General features: G+C 45.6%; 1 protein-coding gene across 1 annotated transcript in view; it reads left to right on the top strand.

The window, feature by feature from the left end:
• Positions 1-25,943, top strand: part of LOC126427409 (uncharacterized) — a 284,724-nt gene that overhangs the window by 229,883 nt on the left and 28,898 nt on the right. Inside the window, exons 9-12 of the mRNA XM_050089779.1 lie at positions 4,648-5,017; positions 11,220-11,518; positions 18,320-18,580; positions 24,054-24,245. Of these exons, the coding sequence (XP_049945736.1) occupies positions 4,648-5,017; positions 11,220-11,518; positions 18,320-18,580; positions 24,054-24,245 (1,122 nt within the window). The remainder of the gene's footprint in view (positions 1-4,647; positions 5,018-11,219; positions 11,519-18,319; positions 18,581-24,053; positions 24,246-25,943) is intronic.

Genomic DNA, 25,943 nt, shown 5'->3' with positions numbered 1-25,943 from the left:
GTCAAAGCCGACGCGTGGGATCGGACGCTTCTGTCGACCCTTTCAGTCTATATCCTGTAAATGCAAGATACAAACCCAACTTACCACCTAATCGAGGAAGAAAGTAACTGCCACCCACATCGGGAAATAATCCAATTGCAGTTTCTGGCATCGCAAAAAGAGTTCTTTCTGTAGCTACACGAAAGTGACCATGGACTGAAAGTCCCACGGCTCCACCCATCGTTATGCCATCTATAAATGCTACATAGGGTATATTATATGTGCCAATAAGAGACTTAAGTGTGTATTCTTCACGAAAGAAGTCCCTTCCCAGGTTTGTACCTTTTATACCAGCTTCAGTTACAGCTCTTACGTCACCTCCAGCACAAAATGCCTTTTCACCTGTTCCTTTCATTATCACTAAGCTCTTCTCTTTCTCTCAATTTTTCATAATTGGAAGTATTTTTCGTATCATAGATAAATTAAGAGAATTTAATGCTTTAGGTCGATTAAGTGTTATGACTCCTTTATCGTTCACATGATTCAATAATCACATCATTTTCACTTGAACTCATCTGTCTTCTCAGACACACTGGTATTTTACGAATAGCATTGTGTTTCCTGCTGAGACGTAAGGGAAAAGTGCAGGTACAGATCGTCTTCGCTCTTCGTTGCCACTACACGTCAGTATACTTTCCAATTCCAACTTCTGACATGTACTTCGAACTCAACTGCTCATACTCAAGTCATCGAGTGCTTAGTAGGCACGCATGGTAACCACTGCGCGATCCGGGACACAGCCTTATCGGAACTGTTCGTTCTACCTCAGCTCGCCTCACAGCCGATCCAAACTCCCCCCATCGGGCGCCACCTATCTCCAGCCTCTGCCTATTTCCGCCATATTCGCTCTTCCGAGATTCCCACAGGAGGTCGGACGTATTCGTGCCGCTGCAGTGAAGAAGGTGGCTTAATTGCCCAGCAACGCCTATCAAATTATGTGAATGTGTGGTGTCCGTCGTTTGGACATGTCCTGAAGAACAGACACCACACATTCATATAATTTCACACATTCATACAGACAGTCCTTTTTCCTTCGCTCTATTTGCGAGTTAAGAGGAAATAAGTAGCGGTACAGGGTGCCCGCTACAAATCCTTGATCCGACCCATCCTCTGTTGTGCTATTCTTCGATCTTCGCCCCCCCCCCCCTCCCCAACCAAAAATGGTTCAAATGGCTCTGACCACTATGGGACTTAACTTCTGAGGTCATCAGTCCCCTAGAACTTAGAACTACTTAAACCTGACTGACATAATGACATCACACATACCCATGCCCGAGGCAGGATTCGAACCTGCGACCATAGCGGTCGCGCGGTTCCAGACTGTAGCGCCTAGAACCGCTCGGCCACCCCGGCCTGCGCCACCCCCCGCCCCCCGCCCCCCGCCCCGAATTCTATAAGTCCTTCCAAATCTTCGAGCACCATGCACTCCATCGTGTCTTCCATACGTGCCTCCTGTCCCCCACGCGGATCCTCTCTGACCTGCTGGCTTTCCTCAATCTGCTCCTTTTCCTCAAGCTTATCCCTCTACACCTCCCGCCGACTTGATTCCCCCCACCCCTGTCCTCTGGGTGCTTCTCTCCTCTCCAACCCCTGAGCACTGCCACGCCTTCACCATTGTGTCCCAACTACCCTTCACCTCTACACCCTTCATCACCTGAGGTGGATTCTGTCAATTCCCCCTCCTGGATGACGCCCTCTTTCCCTCTATTTATCCCTCCTATCAACTCTGATCCACATCTCCCTCTCCCTCCCTCTGTGCTTTTCCCCACCTCCCTCTTGCCCCCCTTCCATCCTGTTTCTTCCCCACCTGCCCACTCTTTGACTCCCTTCTCTTCCCCGAGTACTTTAGCATTCCCCCCCCCCCTCTGCCACCCCCACCCCCCGGCTTGCGTCCTCCCGGCCCCCCCTTGTTTATGTGTCCTCTCCCTCCATCAGCTACTCCCCCTTTTCTTTCCTTTTCCTCCCCTCTTTTTCCCCCATCATCTCTCTGGGTCCTCTCCGCCCCCTCCCTCCTATCTGCCTAAGGCTGTGTGTGTCATCTTTGTCTCTACTCTTTAGTGCAGTGTTTAGTGCGTGTTAAGTGTTGTGCATCTTTTTTAAGTGTTGCAAACAGAACCCATACTCTCACTGTGTGTGATTTTTATCTCTTGCAAACAGAAACCAGAGTGTCGCCGTGTTTTTTAATTGTCTGTCTGCTTACACCAACCCTTTACTTTTATATTTTTAGCTTCCACAACTTTCCGCCATTTTGTAGTTAAAAAGTCACTGTAGTCATCGCCTGTTTTTATTGTGTATTTCTTCTTATCACGTTTTTAAATATTCTGCAAGTTGAAGAGCGGCGCCATAACCTGCTGCCAGCCCGCCCCTCCCCCCCCTCTGTGAGGAGGAATCGAAAGCCAATCAAGAAAAAAGGAAGATATCCTCCACCACAGTCACTTGCCTGACTGGCATACCGATTATGGACTGTATCACATTCGAACAGAAAATTCATCGTCGGCCTTTATTGCACGTGCGGATACATTATTAAGTTTGTAGGGATCTCTCAGAGCACCCTGCCAGGTTAGCCGAGAGCACTAATGCGCTGCTTCCTGGACTCGGGTAGGCGCGCCGGCCCCGGATCGAATCCGCCCGCCGGATTAACGACGAGTGACTGGATGTGGTTTTTAGGTGGTTTTCCACATTCCTCTAGGTGAATACCGGGCTGTTTCCCACGTCCCGCCTCAGTTACACGACTCACAGACATTTGAAACACATCCGCACTTTTCCACGATTTACACTAGACGCAGACAGATGGGGTACTCTGATTCCATCCCGGAGGGGTACGGGGTGGCGGCAGGAAGGGTATCCGGCCATCCCTTCAAATTAACGTGCGAACGCCGATTTAACCACGCCAGGCCCGCGTGCAATGCGGGACAAAGGCGCAAGCGATAGATAGATAGATGTCCAGACACTCTGTGACCAAAATGGTACTGAAACAGAGGAGGACAGACTAAAGGCCGAGATACTAAATGTCTTTCTCCGGAGCTGTTTTACGGGTGAGGACTGCGCTGTGGTTCCTTCTCTGGATTGTCGCTCGGATGACAGAATGGTAGATGTCGAAATGGATGACAGAGGGACGGAAAAACGATTAAAATGGCTCAAAAGAGGAAAGGCCGCTGGACCTGGTTGGATACCAGTTCGATTTTGCGCGGAGTGCGCCGAAGGAACTTGGCCCCCTACTTGCAGCGGTCTGACCTATATCTCTGGCGTTGATGAGTTGTGGAATTTTGGAGTACGTGTTGTGTTCAAGTGTAATGACTCTTCTGGAGACTAGAAATATACTCTGTAGGAATCGCCATGGGTTTCGAAAAAGAAGATCGTGTGAAATCCAGGTCGCGCTATTCGTCGACGAGACTCAGAGGGCCATAGACACCGGTTCCGAGGTAGATGCCGTGTTTCTTGACTTCCGCAAGGCGTTCGATACAGTTCCCCACAGTCGTTTAATGAACGAAGATCAGACCAATTGTGTGATTGGACTGAAGAGTTCCTAGATAACAGAAAGCAGCATGTCATTCTCAGTGGAGAAGCCTTCCGAAGTTAGAGTGATTTCAGGTGTGCCGCAGGGGAGTGTCGTAGGACCGTTGCTATTCGCAATATATATAAATGACCTTGTGGATGACATCGGAAGTTCACTGAGGCTTTTTGCGGATGATGCTGTAGTATATCGAGAAGTTGTAACAATGGAAAATTGTACTGAAATGCAGGAGGATCTGCAGCGAATTGACGCATGGTGCAGGGAATGGCAATTGAATCTCAATGAGGACAAGTGTAATGTGCTGCGAATACGTAGAAAGATAGATCCCTTATCATTTAGCTACAAAATAGCAGGTCAGCAACTGGAAGCGGTTGATTCCACAAATTATCTCGGAGTACACATTAGGAGTGATTTAAAATGGAATGACCATATAAAATTAATCGCCGGTAGAGAAGATGTCAGACTGAGATTCATTGGAAGAATCTTAAGGAAATGCAGTCCGAAAACAAAGGAATTAGGTTACAGTATACTTGTTCGCCCACTGCTTGAATACTGCTCAGCCGTTTGGGATCTGTACCAGATAGGGTCGATAGAAGAAATAGAGAAGATCCAACGGAGAGCACTTCGTTACGGGATCATTTAGTAATCGCGAAAGCGTTACGGAGATGATAGATAAACTCCAGTGGAAGACTCTGCAAGAGAGACACTCAGTAGCTCGGTACGGGCTTTTGTTGGCGAACACACCTTCACCGAGGAGTCGAGCAGTATATTGCTCCCTCCTGCGTATATCTCGCGAAGAGACCGTGATGATAAAATCACAGAGATTAGAGCCCACACAGAGGCATACCGAGAATCTTTCTTTCCACGAACAATACGAGACTGGAATAGAAGGGAGAACCGATAGGGGTACTCAAGGCACCCTCCCCCACACACCGTCGGCTGGCTTGCGGAGTGTGGATGTAGATGTAGATGTAGGTAGATAGGGATCTGCCGGAGCGGAGGGCCAACTCGCACTAGTTCGGTTTTAGTGAGTAGGTGTATCTGTGACCAAACAACTGTGCTGGAAGTGACTTGGGCATGGTGACGCATTGCAGGAGGGACAGCTTCGCGGTGTCGCGAGGCGGGCGCCCGCGGCCTGCGCCGGAGGAGGAGGAGGAGGAGGAGGCGGAGGCGGAGGAGCCGGGCAGCGCGGAGGCCTACCAGGAGCGGCGGGCCACCACGGAGGGCTGGGCGGCGGCGACCGGCGCCGGCGGCTGGAACACGGCGTCGACGGCGGCGCCGCCCACCGACGCCACGACGGAGCAGGAGGCGGCCGGGCTGACGGCGGCGGCGGGCGACCAGGCCGCGCTCCAGCTGTACGCCGTGCTGCGCCAGGCCGAGGGCGTGCGCGACAACTCGGTGCTCGACGACCTGGAGGACGAGCTCGCCGGCGCCACCGACGGCTACCTCGCCGGCGTCGACGAGGTGCGTGCGCTAGCCACAGCTCAACTCGATGACCACGACGTACAGGATTTCATTCGGTGTGCCTGCTGCGCAATACAGGGCGTTTCACAAGTCGACACGGAGCTGTAAACATCACAGGGTGTTTCACAAGTCTCTCCTAAACATAAAAGCGCAATACAGAGTGTTTTCTAAGTAACATATTCCAATGCACCAAATGTACACTCCTGGAAATTGAAATAAGAACACCGTGAATTCATTGTCCCAGGAAGGGGAAACTTTATTGACACATTCCTGGGGTCAGATACATCACATGATCACACTGACAGAACCACAGGCACATAGACACAGGCAACAGAGCATGCACAATGTCGGCACTAGTACAGTGTATATCCACCTTTCGCAGCAATGCAGGCTGCTATTCTCCCATGGAGACGATCGTAGAGATGCTGGATGTAGTCCTGTGGAACGGCTTGCCATGCCATTTCCACCTGGCGCCTCAGTTGGACCAGCGTTCGTGCTGGACGTGCAGACCGCGTGAGACGACGCTTCATCCAGTCCCAAACATGCTCAATGGGGGACAGATCCGGAGATCTTGCTGGCCAGGGTAGTTGACTTACACCTTCTAGAGCACGTTGGGTGGCACGGCATACATGCGGACGTGCATTGTCCTGTTGGAAAAGCAAGTTCCCTTGCCGGTCTAGGAATGGTAGAACGATGGGTTCGATGACGGTTTGGATGTACCGTGCACTATTCAGTGTCCCCTCGACGATCACCAGTGGTGTACGGCCAGTGTAGGAGATCGCTCCCCACACCATGATGCCGGGTGTTGGCCCTGTGTGCCTCGGTCGTATGCAGTCCTGATTGTGGCGCTCACCTGCACGGCGCCAAACACGCATACGACCATCATTGGCACCAAGGCAGAAGCGACTCTCATCGCTGAAGACGACACGTCTCCATTCGTCCCTCCATTCACGCCTGTCGCGACACCACTGGAGGCGGGCTGCACGATGTTGGGGCGTGAGCGGAAGACGGCCTAACGGTGTGTGGGACCGTAGCCCAGCTTCATGGAGACGGTTGCGAATGGTCCTCGCCGATACCCCAGGAGCAACAGTGTCCCTAATTTGCTGGGAAGTGGCGGTGCGGTCCCCTACGGCACTGCGTAGGATCCTACGGTCTTGGCGTGCATCCGTGCGTCGCTGCGGTCCGGTCCCAGGTCGACGGGCACGTGCACCTTCCGCCGACCACTGGCGACAACATCGATGTACTGTGGAGACCTCACGCCCCACGTGTTGAGCAATTCGGCGGTACGTCCACCCGGCCTCCCGCATGCCCACTATACGCCCTCGCTCAAAGTCCGTCAACTGCACATACGGTTCACGTCCACGCTGTCGCGGCATGCTACCAGTGTTAAAGACTGCGATGGAGCTCCGTATGCCACGGCAAACTGGCTGACACTGACGGCGGCGGTGCACAAATGCTGCGCAGCTAGCGCCATTCGACGGCCAACACCGCGGTTCCTGGTGTGTCCGCTGTGCCGTGCGTGTGATCATTGCTTGTACAGCCCTCTCGCAGTGTCCGGAGCAAGTATGGTGGGTCTGACACACCGGTGTCAATGTGTTCTTTTTTCCATTTCCAGGAGTGTATAATCAACACTACAGATTTCGTAACAGGTCAACACAGAGCTGTAAACAGTACAGGGTGTGTCACAATTTACACATAAACTTATCATAGCAATATAGGGTGTTTTGTAAGTAACTTAATTCACCATTTGTACTGCATTGTATGCAGTACAGGACGTTTCACAAGTCAGTACGCAGTGGTAAACAATACAGGGTGTTTCATATATCTCACCTAAGCTTAAAAGTACAGTGCAGGGTGTTTTGTAACTAATATTATTAAGTGTCTCAACTGTATGCTCAAGACGATAGACTGCTTAACAGGTCAACACAGAACTGTAAACAGTACAGGGTGTGTCACAATTCACACCTAAACTTATCATATCAATACAGGGTGTTTTGTAAGTAATTTAATTCACCATACGTACTGCATTGTATGCAATACAGGACATTTCACAAGTCAATACACAGTGGTAAAAAATACAGGGTGTTTCATACATCTCAATGGTGGTTTGTAAGTAATACCATTCAATGCACCAAATGTATACTCAACGCTATGAAGTGCATAGCAGGTCCACACAGAGCTGTAAATAGTACAGGGTGTGTCACAATTCACACCTAAACTTATCACAGCAATACAGGGTCATTGTAAGTAATTTAATTCACTGAATGTACCAAATTGTATAGGATACAGGGTGATTCACAAGTCAATACGCAGAGGTAAACAATACAGGGTGTTTCATACATCTCACCTAAACTTAAAAGTACAGGACAAATAACTAATATCATTCAGTGTCTCAACTGTATACTCAATACTATAGAGTTCTTAACAGGTCAACACAGAACTGTAAACCGTACAGGGTATGTCGCGATCTACATCTAAACTCATGATGGCAATACAGGGTGTTTTATAAGTAATTTAATTCACTGTATGCACTGCACTGTATACAACACACGACATTTCATAAATCAATACACAGTAGGAAACATTACATGGTTTTTCATACATTTCACCTAAACTTAAAATACAGTACAGGGTGTTTTGTAACTAATATCATTCAGTGTCTCAACTGCATACTCAAGACGATAGACTGCTTAACAGATCAACACAGAACTGTAAACTGTACAGGGTGTGTCACAATCTACACCTAAACTTAGGATATCAATACAGGGTGTTTTGTAAGTAATTTAATTCACCATACGTACTGCATTGTATGCAATACAGAACGCTTCACAAGTCAATACGCAGTGGTAAAAAATACAGGGTGGTTCATACATCTCACTTAAACTTAAAAATATAGTACAAGGTGTTTTGTAAGTAATATCATTCACTGCATCATATGTATACACAACACTATGGACTGCTTAACAGGTAAACATAGAGTTATAAACAGTACAGGGTGTGTCACAATATCCACCTAAACTGATGATGGCAATACAGGGTGTTTTGTGCAGACGGGGTGGCCATGCGGTTCTAGGCGCTACAATCTGCAACCGAGCGACCGCTACAGTTGCAGGTTCGAATCCTGCCTCGGGCATGGATGTGTGTGATGTCCTTAGGTTAGTTCGGTTTAATTAGTTCGAAGTTCTAGGCGACTGATGACCTCAGACATTAAGTCGCATAGTGCTCAGAGCCATTTGAACCAGGGTGTTTTGTAAGTAATTTAATTCACTGTGTGCACTGCATTGTATACAACACATGACATTTCATAAGTTAATACATAGTAGTAAACATTACAGGCTGTTTCATACATTTCACCTAAACTTAAAAGTACAGTACAGGGTGTTTTGTAAGTAATATCATTCAGTACACCAAATCCATACTCGAAGCTATAAAATGTGTAACAGGTCAACACAGAGCTGTAAACAGTACAGGGTGTGTCACGATTTACACCTAAACTTATCACAGCAATACAGGGTGTTTTGTAAGTAACTTAACACTCTGTACATACTGCATTATATACAATATGGGCATTTCACAAGTTAATACGCAGTGGTAAACATTATGGGGTGTTTCATACATCTCACCTGACCCTAAAAGTACTGTGCTGGGTGTTATGTAAGTAACATCATTCAGTGCACCAAATGCATACTCAGGACTATTGAGTGCTGAACAGGTCAACACAGAGCTGCAATCAGCACAGGGCGCGTCACAATTCTCACCTAAACTTGTGATAGCAATACAGCGTTTTTTGTAAGTAATTTAATACTCTGTATCTACCCCTCAGTGAACAGTTCAGAGCTTAACACAACTCAACTCAAAGTATTGAACATTTCGGTGTGTTTCACAAGCCCCACATAACAAACCACAATATATGGTGTTTTGTAAGTAGTTTCATTCAGTGCACCAACTCAGTAATCAACACTACATAGTGGTGAGAAATGCAACACACTGTTGTAAGCCGCAGTTGATGTGTCACAATTCACACCTAAAATTATGAGAGGAATACGGGGGGTTTTCTGGTAATTTATTTCACTGCACGTGTTGCATAGTGGACAGAACAGGGCGACTGACAAGTCAGTGCAGAGCTTTAAAAAGTACAGGCTGTTTCACAAGTTCCACCTGGTTTAAGTATGCAATACCGGGTGTCTTGTAAGCAAATTCATTCAGTCCACCAACTGAATAACTAACTGTATAGGTTTCTTAACAAGCTAACACAGCTTTATAAACAGTACAGACTATTCCAAATTCACACTTAAACTTATGAGAGCAATACAATGCGTTTTGTTAGTAGTTTAATTTACTGCACCTACTGCACAGTGGACAGAACGGAGCGTTTCACTAGACAACACACTGCAGTAAACGTTACAGGGTGTTTTATACATCTCACGTAAAACTTGAAGTGCAGTACAGGGTGTTTTTTAAGTAATATCATTCACTACATGTATATCGAATGCTACAGGGTGCTTAGCAAGTCAATGTAGAATTGCAAATAGTACACGGTGTGTCACAGTTCACTCCTAAATTTGAGAGAGCAATGCAGGGATTTTTGTAAGTAATCTAATTCACTGTACCTACCAAAGAGTGGACAGTGCAGGGCTGTTTACAAGTCAGTGTGGAGCTGTTAACATTACAGGGCGTTTCACAAATCGCAAGTGCGATACAGGCTATTTGTAAGTAATATCATTCAGTGCACCAAAGGTATAAACTGCGCTACAGAGTGGTTAACAAGTCGACATTGAAATATAAACTGTGGAGGGTGTGTCACAGTTTACACCAAAACGTATGAGAGCAAGACTGGGTTTATTGTAAGCAATTTTATTCACTGTGCCTACTGCATTATGGACAATACAAGGTGTTCCGAAACCAACAGAGCCCAGTAAATTTGTCAGGGTGTTTCACAAGTCTCACTTAAATATAAAAGTGTTGTACTGGTGTTTCTTAAGTAATTTCAGTCAGTGCCCCAACTGCATAATCAACACTACAGAGTACTTAAAAAGGCAACCCATAGTTGTAAACAGTACAGGATGTTTCACAATTCACACCTAAACTACTGATAGCAATACAGGGCGGGACTGCTACGGTCGCAGGTTCGAATCCTGCCTCGGGCATGGGTGTGTGTGATGTCCTTAGGTTAGTTAGGTTTAAGTAGTTCTAAGTTCTAGGGGACTTATGACCTAAGATGTTGAGTCCCATAGTGCTCAGGGCCATTTGAACCATTTTGAACCAATACAGGGTGTTTGTAAAAGTAATCTAATTCAAAAAATGGTTCAAATGGCTCTGAGTACTATGGGACTTAACTGCTGAGGTAATCAATCCCCTAACTAACCTAAGGACATCATACACATCCATGCCCGAGGCAGGATTAGAACCTGCGGCTATAGCGGTCGCGCGGCTCCAGACTGTAGCGCCTAGAACCGCTCAGCCACTCTGGCCAGCTAATCTAATTCACTGTATGTACTGCACTGTGGTTAATACAGGGATTTTGACAAGTCAGCACAGTGCTATAAATATCACAGGGTGTTTCACAAATGTCACCTAAACTGAAAAGAGCAGTACAGCATTTTTGTAAGTAATATCATTCAGCACACAATCTGAATATTCAACACTATAGAGTGCTTAACAGATCAACACACAGCTGTAAAAGTATGGGGTGTCGCAGATCACACCTAAACTTATGAGGGCTGTACAGGGTGTTTTTGTAAGTAAATTATTTTGCTGTACCTGGTGCATTGTGGTATCTTTACATGCATAGCACAGGGGCCTGAAGATGGCATTATTGAGATACTGGAACTGGTTGTATAAATAAAATAACTTCTTAAAACACACAGTTTTTTGGCGATTTTCTTTGGTAAAGTATACAGGTGGTTTCCAGAATGACATTTCCACTCTGCAGCGGAGTGTTGGTAGAGCTCAGTTGGTAGAGCACTTGCCCGCGAAAGGCAAAGGTCCCGAGTTCGAGTCTCGGTCCGGCACACAGTTTTAATCTGCCAGGAAGTTTTATACAGTTGGTGTTACGCGGTACCATTGTGATCTGTCCTGGAGGGTTGGTGTCTTCTTTTTCGCTCGCTGTCGTCAGTTAGTGTGGAATACAGTCATAGTCCTGATTTAGACGTAGAGAAGCTACCACACTAGACAGTTCTGACGCAACGACTGTTGCCCACAGATCCTGACGACCACGGAGGAGGAACCCGCGCCGGCCCCCACATCGCCGAGCACCACCACCACGACCACGACCACCACGACAACCACGACCACGACTCCGGCCCCGACGACGACGACGACGACGACGACAGAGGCGCCGGCCCCAGCCGGTGGCAGGCGACGCCTGCGCCCCAAGCCCGGGGGCAGGTTCCGCGGGGGCGGCTCCACCTCCGCCTCGACGACCACGACCACGACCACAGAGGCCGCACCCGAGAGCAGCACGCGCGCCAGGAGCCGCTTCGGCAATGGAGCCGCCTCCAGGTGAGTCTGACCACCTAACGCAGGGGCGGTCAAACGTTGCACGCGCCTCATGAGAGCACTGTGCTGCAGGTGTGCTGCTCGCGTGCAATCGTCAAACGGGGCAGTGACGACAGCCGGCAGGTTGCGGCAGTGTAGTGGCAGGCTAAGCTGCGGACGTTGAACCGAAGCGACCGCTACGTAGTGAACTTTGCATTTCAAGAACCGAAAAAGGCAGAGTGAATCAAGGAAACGGAGAAGTGGAGAGATGCTATCTTTTAAAAAGGAATGGGAGAATCATTTTTTCTTTGTGCAAAAACGTGAAAATTCGAAATGTATAATATGTGACAGTATTCTCGCTGATCAGCGGAAGTTTAATATTGAACGCCATTATAATAAATTTCAATGTGTTCCCGTACTTAGTGGAATAAAAGAGGAATTTCTCAAGCGATTTGGGGATACATCATACTTATCCCAAGTTTTTGAATAGTTCTCGAGACAATTTGCTGTTTCTGTAGATGATATTCATCCCAGTTTGCAAATGGAATTAATAGATCTGCACTGTAGATTCTACAGCATAATTCTCGTCTGAGAGACAAGTTCCTTTTGGCAAGACGTGTAATAGATTTTTGTCACGACTTTCCACAGCGAGAGTTTCCTCGTCTCCATCGTGAAGCCGCGAAGATAATGTCAATGTTTGGCTCGACATACGTTTGTGAGAGACTTTTTCTGTTATGAAAATTAATAAGTCTCGGTTAAGAGCAAACAACAGTAATGAAAATTTATGTAACTGTTTGCGTTTGTCTGTACGTAGGAATTCTGTTCCAGACATTAAATGTATTGCAAACTCCACCTGTGATAATAAAATAAAAGGTATCGTAGGTAATAGGTACTCTTTCAAACCACGATTTCTTTCAAGCACTCCTACTAACCTTATTCCTTCATTCAATAAAACAGGCCAGGAAACAAAACGCATTACAGAGGAAGAAACGGAGAGACGGTATGGTGGGGAGTGGAGAGAAGCGGGTGGCCAGCTTGCCCCTGTGTGCACGCAGAACACCTGTTAACTGCACACGTGCAAGTGCACCGCACACGTGCAGGATTGCTGCCCGCCCCAGACCTAACGTGTCCCCCTTGCCACCCACCTGCACTTACGTCTACAGCTAAGGGACAGCGATACGCCCGTATACAGATGCCGGTAGTATAGTGTACACGAGGCAATAAAGAAGGGCAGTGCATTGGTGGAGCAGTCATTTGTATTCAGATGATTCATGTGAAAGTGTACAAACTCTACGGATTGATCGATGAGAGGAAATGGAACAAATAAGGTCTAATGAATTTATGTCTGGAAATGCATGGTTTCCATGCTAGAGACTACTTATTCGATCACATTGTTACAGGACGCAGCATGTCATTCTCAATGTAGAGAAGTCATCCGAAGTAAGAGTGATTTCAGGTATGTCGCAGGGGAGTGTTGCTATTCACAATATACATAAATGACCTTGTGGATGACATCGAAAGTTCACTGAGGCTTTTTGCGGATGATGCTGTAGTATATCGAGAGATTGTAACAATTGAAAATTGTACTGAAATGCAGGAGGATCTGCAGCCAATTGATGCTGGGTGCAGGGAATGGCAATTGAACCTCAATGTAGACAATTGTAATGTGTTGCGAATACATAGAAAGAAAGATCCGTTATCATTTAGTTACAATATAGCAGATCAGCAACTGGAAGCAGTTAATTCCATAAATTATCTGTTAGTAGGCATTAGGAGTGATTTAAAATGGAGTGATCATATAAAGTTGATCGTCGGTAAAGCAGATGCCAGACTGAGATTCATTGGAAGAATCCTATAGAATGCAATCCGAAAACAAAGGAAGTAGGTTACAGTATACTTGTTCGCCCACTGCTTTAATACTGCTCAGCAGTGTGGGATTCGTACCAGATAGGGTTGATAGAAGAGATAGAGAAGATCCAACGGAGAGCAGCGCGCTTCGTTACAGGATCGTTTAGTAATCGCGCAAGCGTTATGGAGAAGATAGATAAACTCCAGTGGAAGACTCTGCAAGAAAGAAGCTCAGTAGTTCAGTACGGGCTTTTGTTGAAGTTTCGAGAACATACCTTCACTGAGGAGTCAAGCAGTATATTGCTCCCTCCTACGTATATCTCGCGAAGAGACCATGAGGATAAAATCAGAGAGTTTAGAGCCTACACAGAGGCATACCGACAATCATTCTTTCCACGAACGATACGAGACTGAAATAGAAGGGAGAACCGATAGAGGTACTCAAGGTACCCTCCACCACACACCGCCAGGTCGCTTGCGGAATATGGATGTAGATGTAGACAGCAGTCTAATATGCGGTGTACCATGCAGCCATAGTTTGATTATGGCTGCATTACGAGAATTAACAGGCTTTGAATGCGGAACGGAAGTTGGAGCTAGACCAGGGTGACCAAATTATTTTCGGTGAAAACCGGGACACATTCACCTGGGTGCCAATGGACACCTCATTCCACATGTACCCAGGTTTCTTAACTTTAAATATTAATGTTTTGTTGATACATTTTGTTAACCCGATTATTATAACTAATAAGAGGATACAAAAGATTGATATAGTCTAGATTATCTGTATAATTAATGACATTTAATAAATGTATACAGTAATAAAGAAATGTATTACGATTTTACAAAATTTTACAGCCATTCAACTTTTAATCAATTAATATTAACATGAGCTTTAATATTACTGAGCACTTGTAGATGGAATTGACTGTACTTGGAGAAAAGTGTATTTTTCACTGCCTCCAGCCTTCTTGGTCATGTCTTTGTTCTTTGAGACACAGTGATAAAACTCGGCACACTCCATTTTGTAGTTGTACAGGATCTGCAGGATTGCTTCAAGAGAGTCCACCTACGTTCTGTTTCTTTCATCAGTCCACTGGAAATTCATGAACGAAAATATTCTTTCCACATTGGCATTATGGGCTGGATTGCAAATAAATACCTTGCAATTATTACCAACTCAGAGTAATGCTGAAGACAGTCACAGCTTTTAAAAAAACTCACCCACTTCTCATGACATTCCAATGCTGTTTTTTTTCCCTTAATTCCACTTGTGAAGGCTTTCTTCAACAAAATTTGTCAGTATGCCGAACTGATCAAAGAGAATGGAATCATCGATTTCAATTTCTTTACTCTTCAAATAAGAAACTGTCTCTTCAACACTTTCCCATTTTGGCACTCTCTTCAGTAACATTCAATCAAACACCGGCGATGAGGATAAATATGAGACGCTCCACTTGCGGAGATATTCTACACAAGTGTCATAAAACTTGTTAACTTCTTATCTAAAAATCCTTTCCGCTGCTTCTGATACTTCTGCTCTTTTAAGGACAGATTAACATTAAAATAAATGAACTGCTGTTCTCTCCTCTTAGTAACAGTATCCAGAGTATTTTTCAAAGCATCATTTACCTCTATTACACTTTTCGTGCTTCCCTCAATTTCCTTTATCCCATGCTGCTAAGTGCTAAGCTGACTGAATGAACCATAAGTAGGCTTCACTTAAATGGTTACTGAAAAACTGAACCAATATTTTGGGGGCTGTGTCTTCATTTAGGAAAAAATCTTTTAGCGGTTCAAACAGGCGGATTACTCTTTGAACTGCTGTAAACAGTGATTACCAGCGAGTTTTCGAGTGACACATTACATTCACATATTCAGTTCCCACACAATCACACAACTCCTTAACCCTCTCTGTTCTAACAGTATATATGTCAAAGTGTGGGTATACCTGCATGACGATAGTTTCAACATCACAGCTTGAACTGTCAGCAGATGTCTGCACGCTGTTGTGTAAAACATGTGCAGGGCACCCTATGCCTTCAGTGTTTTCATGCAATGTTGCCTTTAATTTGGTAAATACGTTGCATTTGCCTTGTCTTTTTAAACCACCAAAGTTCGTGTTGGTGTTGTCTCCACAAAATGCTACACATTTATTTTTCCCAAGATCAAACATTTCGATAGTATTCATACAAAATCTTGAAATTTCGTCAGATATTTCATTAGGTAGGGAACTCACCTTCAAAAGTTTCGTCTGAATGACCCTGATTAATATCGAAAAACTGAACAATAAACGGAAATATTTTAGTGGCCTTATGATTGCTGGCATCAGTGGACATACCGTAGGAAGAAGACTTTTTGATGTATTGAAGGCTTTCCTTTACACTTTGGGGAACAATAACTCCTTTCACTAAGGCTGACACTTTAGTTCTTGCTGACCTAAACTTTTTTGCAATGGAAGAATCATCAAACATAATGCTGTTAAGCTTATTAGTACAATCACTAGATCTACAAGTTTGGTGATGTTTTACCGTGTGGTAGGCTAGTGTAAGCTCGGCTGCTCGAACTTTCGTCTCTTCACTTGACTGATGTTTCACAAAATAATTTTGTAGAGTTTTACTGCAGCTCGGTGTACTGTATCTGTTAATGTGTTTCTTTGACCTGATGTGATCAACTATGTTGGAACGTCCACCATGACTTATACTAATAAAACAGTTACGTACGGAACGCTCTGCTTCCTAATCAAAACGACCTTTCTTAATGAAATTCCATTCCTTGGAATAACAGTCACTGAACGTGCAGGCAGGTTTCGGCATTGCGTTTCACAGTACTGCAGCAATAATACCACTAATATGAGAAAAACTATTGCAGTTTGTCTGACAAAACATCAACTACTACACTGTTCTGACAATGAGTGTGTAAGTGGCGCGACAATCGGACGGTTTCATAGCTCTGTTACAATAATACAACTCACTACTTGTTGGCCAAAGTACCGCTCAAAGTAAATTATTGCCTGAGTGTATCAATACTGATACTGCGATTACTAGTATGGGACAATGGAGGTTTTAGACAAATAAGCTAAAATATATTAATTTCTTGTGTTGTATTTCCTTTAATATAGCGAAATCCCAAAAATTTGAGAAAGTTTCACGAAATGTATTTAAAAACTGAATTCCGGGACCTTTGAGCGTCCTGAAACAAATTTTCTGGACACCGGAACACAGGGATGAAAACCGGGACTATCCCGGTTTTCCGGGACGTTTGGTCACCCTAAGCTAAATGTACCAAGTATGTTCACAAAAATTTAATTTTCCTCCAGCAAAAAATAAAAAAAAAATTAGAGACAACTGTTCAAAACTCTTTGAACTCCTTTTGTAGAGTACTTACCTTTAAAATTGCGACATCAAGAAGAAATGCAGATGATAAACGGGTATTCATTGGACAAATATATTATACTATAACTGACATGGGATTACATTTTCACGCAATTCGGGTGCATAGATCCCGAGAAATCAGCACTCAGAACAACCAAATCTGGCCGTAATAACGGCCTGGATACGCCTAGGCATTGAGTCAAACAGAGCTTGTATGGCGTATACAGGTACAGCTGCCCATGCAGCTCTATACCACAGTTCATCAAGAGTAGTGACTGGCGTATTGTGACGAGCCAGTTGCTCGGCCACCATTGACCAGACGTCTTCAGTTGGTGAGAGATCTGGAGAAAGTGCTGGCCAGGGCAGCAGTCGAACATTTTCTGTATCCAGAAAGGCCCGTACAGGACCTGCAACATGCGATCGTGCATTATCCTGCTGAAATATAGGGTTTCGCAGGGATCGAATGAAGGGTAGAGCCACGGGTCGTAACACATCTGAAATGTAACGTCCACTGTTCAAAGTGCCGTCAATGCGAACAAGAGGTGACCGAGTCGTGTAACCAGTGGCACCCCATACCATCACGCCGGGTGATACGCCAGTATGGCGATGACGAATACACGCTTCCAATGTGCGTTCACCGCGATGTCGCCAAACACGGATGTGACCAGCGTGATGCTGTAAACAGAAACTGGATTCATCCGAAAAAATGACGTTTTGCCATTCGTGCACGCAGGTTCGTCGTCGAGTACACCATCGCAGGCGCTCGTGTCTATGGTGCAGCGTCAGGGGTAACCGCAGCCGTGGTCTCCGAGCTGATAGTCCGTGCTGCTGCAAACGTCGTCGAACTGTTCGTGCAGATGGTTGTTGTCTTGCAAACGTCCCCATCTGTTGACTCAGGGATCGAGACGTAGCTGCACGATCTGTTACAGCCGTGCGGATAAGATGCCTGTCATCTCGACTGCTAGTGATACGAGGCCGTTGGGATCCAGCACGGCGTTCCGTATTACCCTCCTGAACCCACCGATTTTATATTCTGCGAACTGTCACTGGATATCGACCAACGCGAGCAGCAATGTCGCGTTAGGATAAACCACAATCGCGATAGGCTACAATCCGACCTTTATCAGAGTCGGAAACGTGATGGTACGCATTTCTCCTCCTTACACGAGGCATCACAACAACGTTTCACCAGGCAACGCCGGTCAACTGCTGTTTGTGTATGAGGAATCGATTGGAAACTTTCCTGATGTCAGCACGTTGTAGGTGTCGCCACCGGCGCCAACCTCGTGTGAATGCTCTGAAAAGCTAATCATTTGCATATCACAGCATCTTCTTCCTGTCGGTTAAATTTGTAGCACGCCATCTTCGTGGTGTAGCAATTTTCATGGCCAGTAGTGTATATGCATAGGACCTCGTTTCCAGGACTCTTGTATGACAGGTTTAGTAGGTGTTCAAGCGTCGGGTGCTTCATCCTAAAGCCACTGTGCGGTGGCAAAAGCAAAATATATAACATTCTTGAAAGCATCTACCACGGTGGGGGTGTGTCTAGTGTTTGGTCCGCTTCTCGACTGACTTGGTGTGCTGTGTGTGTTTGTGCCGGCAGGCCCGGAGGCAACTTCGGCTCGCGACGCAAGGCATCCACGGCGGCGCCCAGCAGGGACTCGTCGGAGGAGGTGAAGGAGGAGGCGAAGGAGGTGGCGGCGCCCGCCCCCCGGCCAGCGCGCGGCCGCTTCGGCGGCGCCAGGACGCGCTCCACCACCGCCGCCCCCGCAACCACCCAGCAGCAGCAGCAGCAGCCGGCCGAGGAGGGCTCTGCGCCCCCTGCCGCCCCCGCCGCACCCCACAGGCCAGCGCTGCCCGACAGGTCCGTACTCCGTCCTCTCTCTCTGTCTCTGTCTCTCTCTCTCTCTCTCTCCCAGTCTCACTCTCTCCATCTCTCTCCCACCCACACACATACATTCCTACCAGCATCTAATATAGAGGGTGGTCCATTGATCGTGACCGGGCCAAATATCTCACGAAATAAGCGCCAAACGAAAAAAACTACAAAGAACGAAACTCATCTAGCTTGAAGGGCCAAACCAGATGGCGCTAGATGGCGCTGCTATAACTCAAACGGATACCAACTGCGTTTTTTTTTTTTTTTAAATTATGAACCCCCATTTTTATTACATATTCGTGTAGCACGTAAAGAAATACGAATGTTTTAGTTGGACCACTTTTTTCGCTTTGTGGTAGATGGCGCTGTAATAGTTACAAACCCATAAGTACGTGGTATCACGTAACATTCCGCCAGTGCGGACGGTATTTGCTGATACATTCATCATCAGTTATCTGCTATATTAGCAGGTCCTTTGCCTCTCCATTTTCTGCGATCCATTGCTTCCTTCTTAAGGCTGCTGTATGTTGTACTGTCCATCATGTCATCCAGTATCTGGAATCTCTTCCTTCCTCGCTTCCTTTTCCCTTCTACATGTTGTTGTTGTGGTCTTCAGTCCTGAGACTGGTTTGATGCAGCTCTCCATACTACTCTATCCTGTGCAAGCTTCTTCATCTCCCAGTACCTACTGCAGCCTACATCCTTCTGAATCTCTTGGTCTCCCTCTTCGATTTTTACCCTCCACGCTGCCCTCCAATACTAAATTGGTGATCCCTTGATGCCTCAGAACATGTCCTACCAACCGAGCCCTTCTTCTTGTCAAGTTGTGCCACAAACTCCTCTTCTCCCCAATCCTGGCACTGCTAAGAGTATCCTACGACTTCCACATCGCTGGCAGCGGCTTGCACACAATGCTGGTGACTACTTTGAAGGTCAGTGGAACTTTGAAACATTTATCTATTTTGTACGAGCCGTAAATGCGCAGTTGCCACTATTAAAGTTCCAACCCTCGTAAAACCGACGAAGTGAAGGACAGATTCCTGACAGGAAATGGAGAAAAAATTGTCCTTTGAACATGTGTCCAGAAAAGGACAGTGTGCATGTAGTGATGGCTCTAAGCACCATAGGACGTAACATATGAGGTCATCAGTCCCTTAGAACGACTTAAACCTAACTAACATAAGGACATCACACACATCCATGCCCGAGGCCGGATTCGAACCTGCCACCATAGCAGTAGCGCGGTTCCAGACTGCAGCGCCTAGAAACCCTCGGCCACTCCGGCCGGCGAGGCGTCAATCACATGGCCTGCAACACATATTATAACAATACTTAGAAAGTGTATCTTTGTGCAAAATACACTTTTTAATAAAACAGTGCCTATTGACATAAACAAATTCAAAACTGATTCAAATAACTGTAAGCACTATGGGACTTAACATCTGAGGTCATCAGTCCCCTAGACTTAAACCTAACTAACCTAAGGACATCACACACATCCATGCCCAATGCAGGATTCGATCCTGGGACCGTAGCAGCCGCGTGGTTCCGGACTGAAGCGCCTAGAACCGCTCGACCACCGCGGCCGGCTAAAGTAGAGTAAATTATAATGTCAGTGGTGTTTGTTGCAGGATTCTAGTGCAGAGAGGGAAAAGTGGAAATTTCATTCAAAAAAAAAAAAAAAAAAAAAAAAAAAAAGAACATGAACAGTTATTGTGTATATAAAATTACTGCTCTGCGTCATAACACTTTGCACGATTTCTTCAAAGGCGCCTGCTTTCTGTATTCAATACAATGACACGCTACAGTGCGTGTTATTTCCTCGAATGTCTACAGGCTCTGTAATACAGGATAACACTGGATCCAAGATGCAGCCAAACTTGCACAATTAATATTGGCTCGGCAATACACGCGTGTATACTACTGTCTGCCCTCATTCACCTTACAGCGTAGTAAATAACTGTTAATTTGCTCCAATCAGACCGAAAATATGTCGCACAACATCTAATATCATGTTGTGAACTGATACCTTCTCTTGCAAAGCCCCACTACTGCCACATTTACAGCTTTGTGGTGACTTTCCAAACGCTCTGTATTGTTCTCTGCATGAAGTTTCTTATGAAACTTCCTCTAGTGATTTCCAAAAATTAATAGTGACTTACGAAGCACCGAGTACTGCCGCATTTACAGCTTTGTGTAGACCTTATAAACACCCAGTACTGTACCCCTTTCTGTACGTACACTGTGTGGTATTTCTTACACGAAACTCCCACGCTGATTTAAAAAAAAATGTGTGTGAAATCCTGTGGGACTTAACTGCTAGGGTCATCAGTCCCTAAGCTTACACATTACTTAACCTAAATTATCCTAAGGACAAACACACACATCCATGCCCGAGGGAGGAACTGATTTTAAAAAGCAAGTTGTGACTTATGAGGCACCCTGTACTGTCACGTTATAGTTTTTTGGTGACTTATTAAACACTCTGTACTGTCTTCTGAGTGAATTTCCTTACGAAACACTATACATTGATTTCCAAAAATTTTGACTTAAAAAAATAGTGGTGCCACGTTTATAATTTTATGGAGAGTTTTTGAACACCCAGTAGTGTTTCTCTATGTATACGTACACTGTGTGGTATTTCTTACGAAACTCCCATGCTGATTTACGAAAGCGAGTAGTGACTTACGGGGCACACTGTACTGATACATTTATAGTTTTGTGGGCACTTATTAAACACCCTGTACTGTACTCTTTTCAGTGCGTACACTGAGTGAAGTTTCTTACGAAACCACTACACTGATTTTCACAAGTTAATATTGACTTATGAAACGCCTGGCACTACCACGTTTACAATTTTGTGGAGACTTTTTAAACACCCAGTATTTTCCCCTTTTCCTTGCGTATACTGTGAGGTAATTCTTTCGAAACTCCCATTACTGATTTACAAAATCCAGTAGTGACTTATTTAGCACCCAGTACTCCCACGTTAACAGTTTTGTGGAGACTTTTCAAACAACTTGTACTGTTCTCTGAGTGGAGTGTCTTACGGCTTTTCCTATAGTGATTTCCAAAAATTAACAGTTTCTTACAGAGCACCCAGTTTACAGGTTTGTGTAGACTTGTTGAACGCCAGGTACTGTTCCTTTCTGCGTAATCCAGCTCACGAATTCCTGAGTCCTTACGGCTGCCGGAGTTGTACAGAGATCGCTCTCCGATATGCAGGTGGTCCCTAACTCTAAACGACAAAAGCCCTGCCGTCGTGACTTCCGCGTCGTGATGGACGCCATCTTGTTACGTCACAACATGCCATAAAGACAAACGGCCTACGTCCTTGTCTCTAGCACAGGCCCACGAAACTGTCGGCACACATTGCTTACTTGCACCGATTCAGAAACTTTTTTTCCTTCTTTCTTTCTTTAATCGTGCCCCCCATAGTTCCTGATGTCCAGAAGTAGCTTGAGACATCCAACTATACAACTGCCGACACACTGCTAATTGCAATAAATCTCTTCCCAAACAGTGATAACCAAAACGTTGAGCATTAATTATTGCTAGTACATTTTTGGTAAAACTTAAAACCAATGTTTGTCTATACAATTATAACTGGAAATAAATAATTGCAAATACTATAAGATTTTACTTATGTTTTCCGCCGTACTAGAAGTTCGTTTGTGCCTCGATGAGCACGCTGCAGGTTTGTTATTATCTCTATTGAGACACTTTTCTTCGTAGTAATTCTTGATATTTTGACCTCTTTCCAAAAAGCAACATAGTGCAAGTACTCACCAGAGAACCACTTCACAAAGCTCATCTTAGCATCTGAATCGGCCGGCCGCTCTGGCCGAGCAGTTCTAGGCGCTTCAGTCCGGAACCGAGCTGCTGCTACGGTCGCAGGCTCGAATCCAGCCTCGGGCATGGATGTGTGTGATGTCTTTAGGTTAGTTAGATTTAAGTAGTTCTAAGTCTAGGGAACTGATGACCTCAGATGTTAAGTCCCACAGTGCTCAGAGCCATGTGAACCATTTGCACGTTTACGAACTGAGCACAACTGCTGCACTTAACGCGCTTTACTTCTGTTTATATCCTCCCTGTTCGCTTCAGAGGTTTCTCGAAAAGTACACTTTTAAATCCTACGATTTGTAGTTAGTACCCGGATTTTAAGTAAAGCATATATTTTGAGAATTACCATTTTAGGCTACAAAATTATCCTGTTTTGCAGTTTAAATCAGTTTCAAGGTTATAACCGAAGTTTCTGGAATCTACAAGTTTCTTTTGTAAACGATATTTTCGAATGAAATTTTTTTAACATAACAACTTATTCTTTCGTTTGTTGATAAGATAATGTTTCCATTAAGGTATATAACAGTAAATCCAAATAACTTTTATCTATGTACAAATTTTATGTAATCTCTATTTTTTTAAGTTATAATTTTTAATTCTTTTCTTTAAGCACCCATTTTCAATGAAAGTAATTAGAATGTTACATTAATGTTACATTAAATGTCCAAAATGTCACATTTCTAAGAAATTTTTGTACTGATTCCAAAACTGGGCTTGGCTTTTGCGAGTCTCTAATATTTAGCGAGTTTGGAGAATTTAATATTATGATTGGTATTTTATTATGTTTAATTCACTTGATACACTTGCTTTACAGTAGTATCCATAAAATATGATATTTTGTTGTGTGGTATTAGCTGAATGAACGTTACTTTTGAAATGGTCATTTACTTGAATTTCAATATTGCACCATAAATTCTCTCATTGATACTTGACACAATTTTGGAATTACGCAAACGAGTGGGTCTTTCATGATACGTATTATTCTGTTAGGATATACAGGCATCATAATCATGGTAGCAAAGTATGGGGTGATGAATTTGAATTTTCAGTATTCGAAATGTGGACTTCCTTCATGAATACTAAAATGCAGTAACAGAAGGACTGTATAGCATCTGGGAAATCAGCTAGTAATCAGTTATGTCATTACGTTGTTAGAAATATGAAGGGATTATTTCAATAGTGATACAAGTCCATTTTTGCTCATTCTGAGATACAGAGTCCTTAAGATAAATGAACGCTGAAAATTCTGTAGTTGAGATACCAGATGCCTGAAAAAAAAATATAAACTTAAAACTAGAATACTTGAATATATATAAACTTGAATATATATAAACTTGAATATTTCTGGTATCTCAACTACAGATCTTTCAGCGCTCATTTAACTTTAGGACTCTATATCTCAGAATGAGCAAAAATAGACTTGTGCCACTATTGAAATAAGCCCTTCATATGTCTTATTTACAAACAGATTGAATGTATGCAGTGTAATTTAGTTTAGAGTCAAAGAGCCAATTGCTGGTTGTCACAGTCGACTCGGTTTAACAATCGATAGTCGACAGTCAAATTATACCACAGCATATACGCTACTGTATTAATATGGGGATACTCACCACAGGCACAGCGTGCTGGGCAGACGGCGTGGTGTGATCCGCCCCACGACGGCCGCCCCCGCTGCCCCCGCCGCCCCCGCCGGAGAGGCCGAGCCGGCGCCACCCGCCCCCAGCGCCGCGCCCGCCGCCCCCGCAGAAGACGCCTCTGCAGAGAGTGCCTCTGAGGCCAGCCCACCAGCTGTCACCAGGCCCGGCAGGTAAAGGAGTGGCCCCAATGATAGACCCGTGAACCACACCCATTACCACCCATATAACCACTCCATAAACACTCAACGACCAGAGCTATAACTACCACCATAGTCACCCCTTATCCACCACCAATAACAGACCTCTAAAACTCAACCATATCGAGCCACATAACCACTCGATAAACCTCCCATAAGCACCCCATAACCAGCGCCATAACCACATCCATAACCACGCCTATAACAGACCCATGGACCACAACTGTAACCACGAACTCCACAACCACCACAACCACTCCAGATGCACACTCAGAACCAACTCTACACCTGTGATTCTTCAACTTCTCCCGGTGTATTTCTTGATCGAACAGTCCACGGGTGTACTGCCAGTCCATAGAGTCCAACGGGCTCAATATTTCGGCGATCAGACATGTCGCCATCGTCAGGTGCGCTGACGAACTGAGCTCCTGCTGCTTCTGCTGCCTGACAGGGACAGATGAGCCCCAGTGGGTCGGTGGAGTCTAAGCCGGAAGGCTATTCGTCTGACGGAGCGTGTGGTGTGGCCTGGCTTCGTGTTTGATGTCCTGTCAGTCTGCTGGGACGGATGTGCTGGCAACTCAGTGGTCGCGAAGCAGGTGGGGCTATCTGATTGCGTTAAGACGCTGCACCCTGCGGCCCAGTGCTCGAAGGAGCTGATTTTCGGACTGCGCGTTCTTCTCATAAAAGAGCCGTGCAGCCTGACGAAACCTGTCTCGAGCAGTAGGGATGTTGGAGATTCGGTTAAGGACGTCCGACGGGAAGTCCCGAGGGAGGTGCAACGCCAGACGTAGGATCCGGTTCTGAAGGCGCTGGAGTCGGCCGACGTGGGTCGCTTCAGCATGGACCCAAACCACAGCGGCGTAGTCGGTAAGCGGGCGTATGAGTGTAAGATAGAGCGCAACACCCAGTTCTGGCGGGAGCGCAGGTGTCGGATTTAGAAAGGGGTAGAGTTGAGTCATTCTACCCCTGACCTTGTTGACGATGTCGTCGATATGGTATCTCCATGTGATCCCTGTATCCAGCGTCAGACCCAGGTACTTAGTGGCATTGCCCCAAGGTACGGCGGTTCCCCTGAAGGCGATCTGCGGTATGTCGGCTGGGATACGCTTCTTGGTGATGAGGAGGGCTTGTGTCTTAGCCTCGTTGAAGCTGAGGCGCCACATCCTGGCTCACTAAGTGTGTCAGCCGCTGCCTGCATGCGTCGTTGGAGCAGAGCTGCGCGTATACATCGCCGTATCATCCGCGTACAGGGCAAGGTGGACCTTGTCCATTCGCGGCATGTCTGCGATATACAGGATGTACAGTATGGGGCCGAGGACAGAACCTCGGGGAACTCCAGCCCTGACTTGGCGGCGCATCGACAGGTCCTCCGTGTGTACATGAAAGCTTCTGTCGCACATGCGGGAGGGGCGCACCGAGGTCCAGGAGCTTGAAGAGAAGCCCCTCACGCCGTACGGAATCGAACGCCCGTGAAACATCCAGGAATATGGCTCCGAAATATTCCCGCCGTTCGATGGCATCAAGGGCCTCTTCAACGAGTCGAAGCAGTTGGTGCGTTGTTGTGTGTCCAGGGCGAAAACCACATTGCTCGTCCGGTAGGAGACGTTCTTCCCTGATGTGACGCAGGAGGCGGCAGAGATACAGCCTTTCAAAGACTTTGCTGACTGCTGG

This window comes from Schistocerca serialis, chromosome 11 (assembly GCF_023864345.2).
Source record: "Schistocerca serialis cubense isolate TAMUIC-IGC-003099 chromosome 11, iqSchSeri2.2, whole genome shotgun sequence".
Classification (NCBI taxonomy): Eukaryota; Metazoa; Arthropoda; class Insecta; order Orthoptera; family Acrididae; genus Schistocerca; species Schistocerca serialis.
The sequence above is the reverse complement of the archived record's forward strand: the minus strand, read 5'-3'. Positions and strand labels throughout refer to the sequence as shown.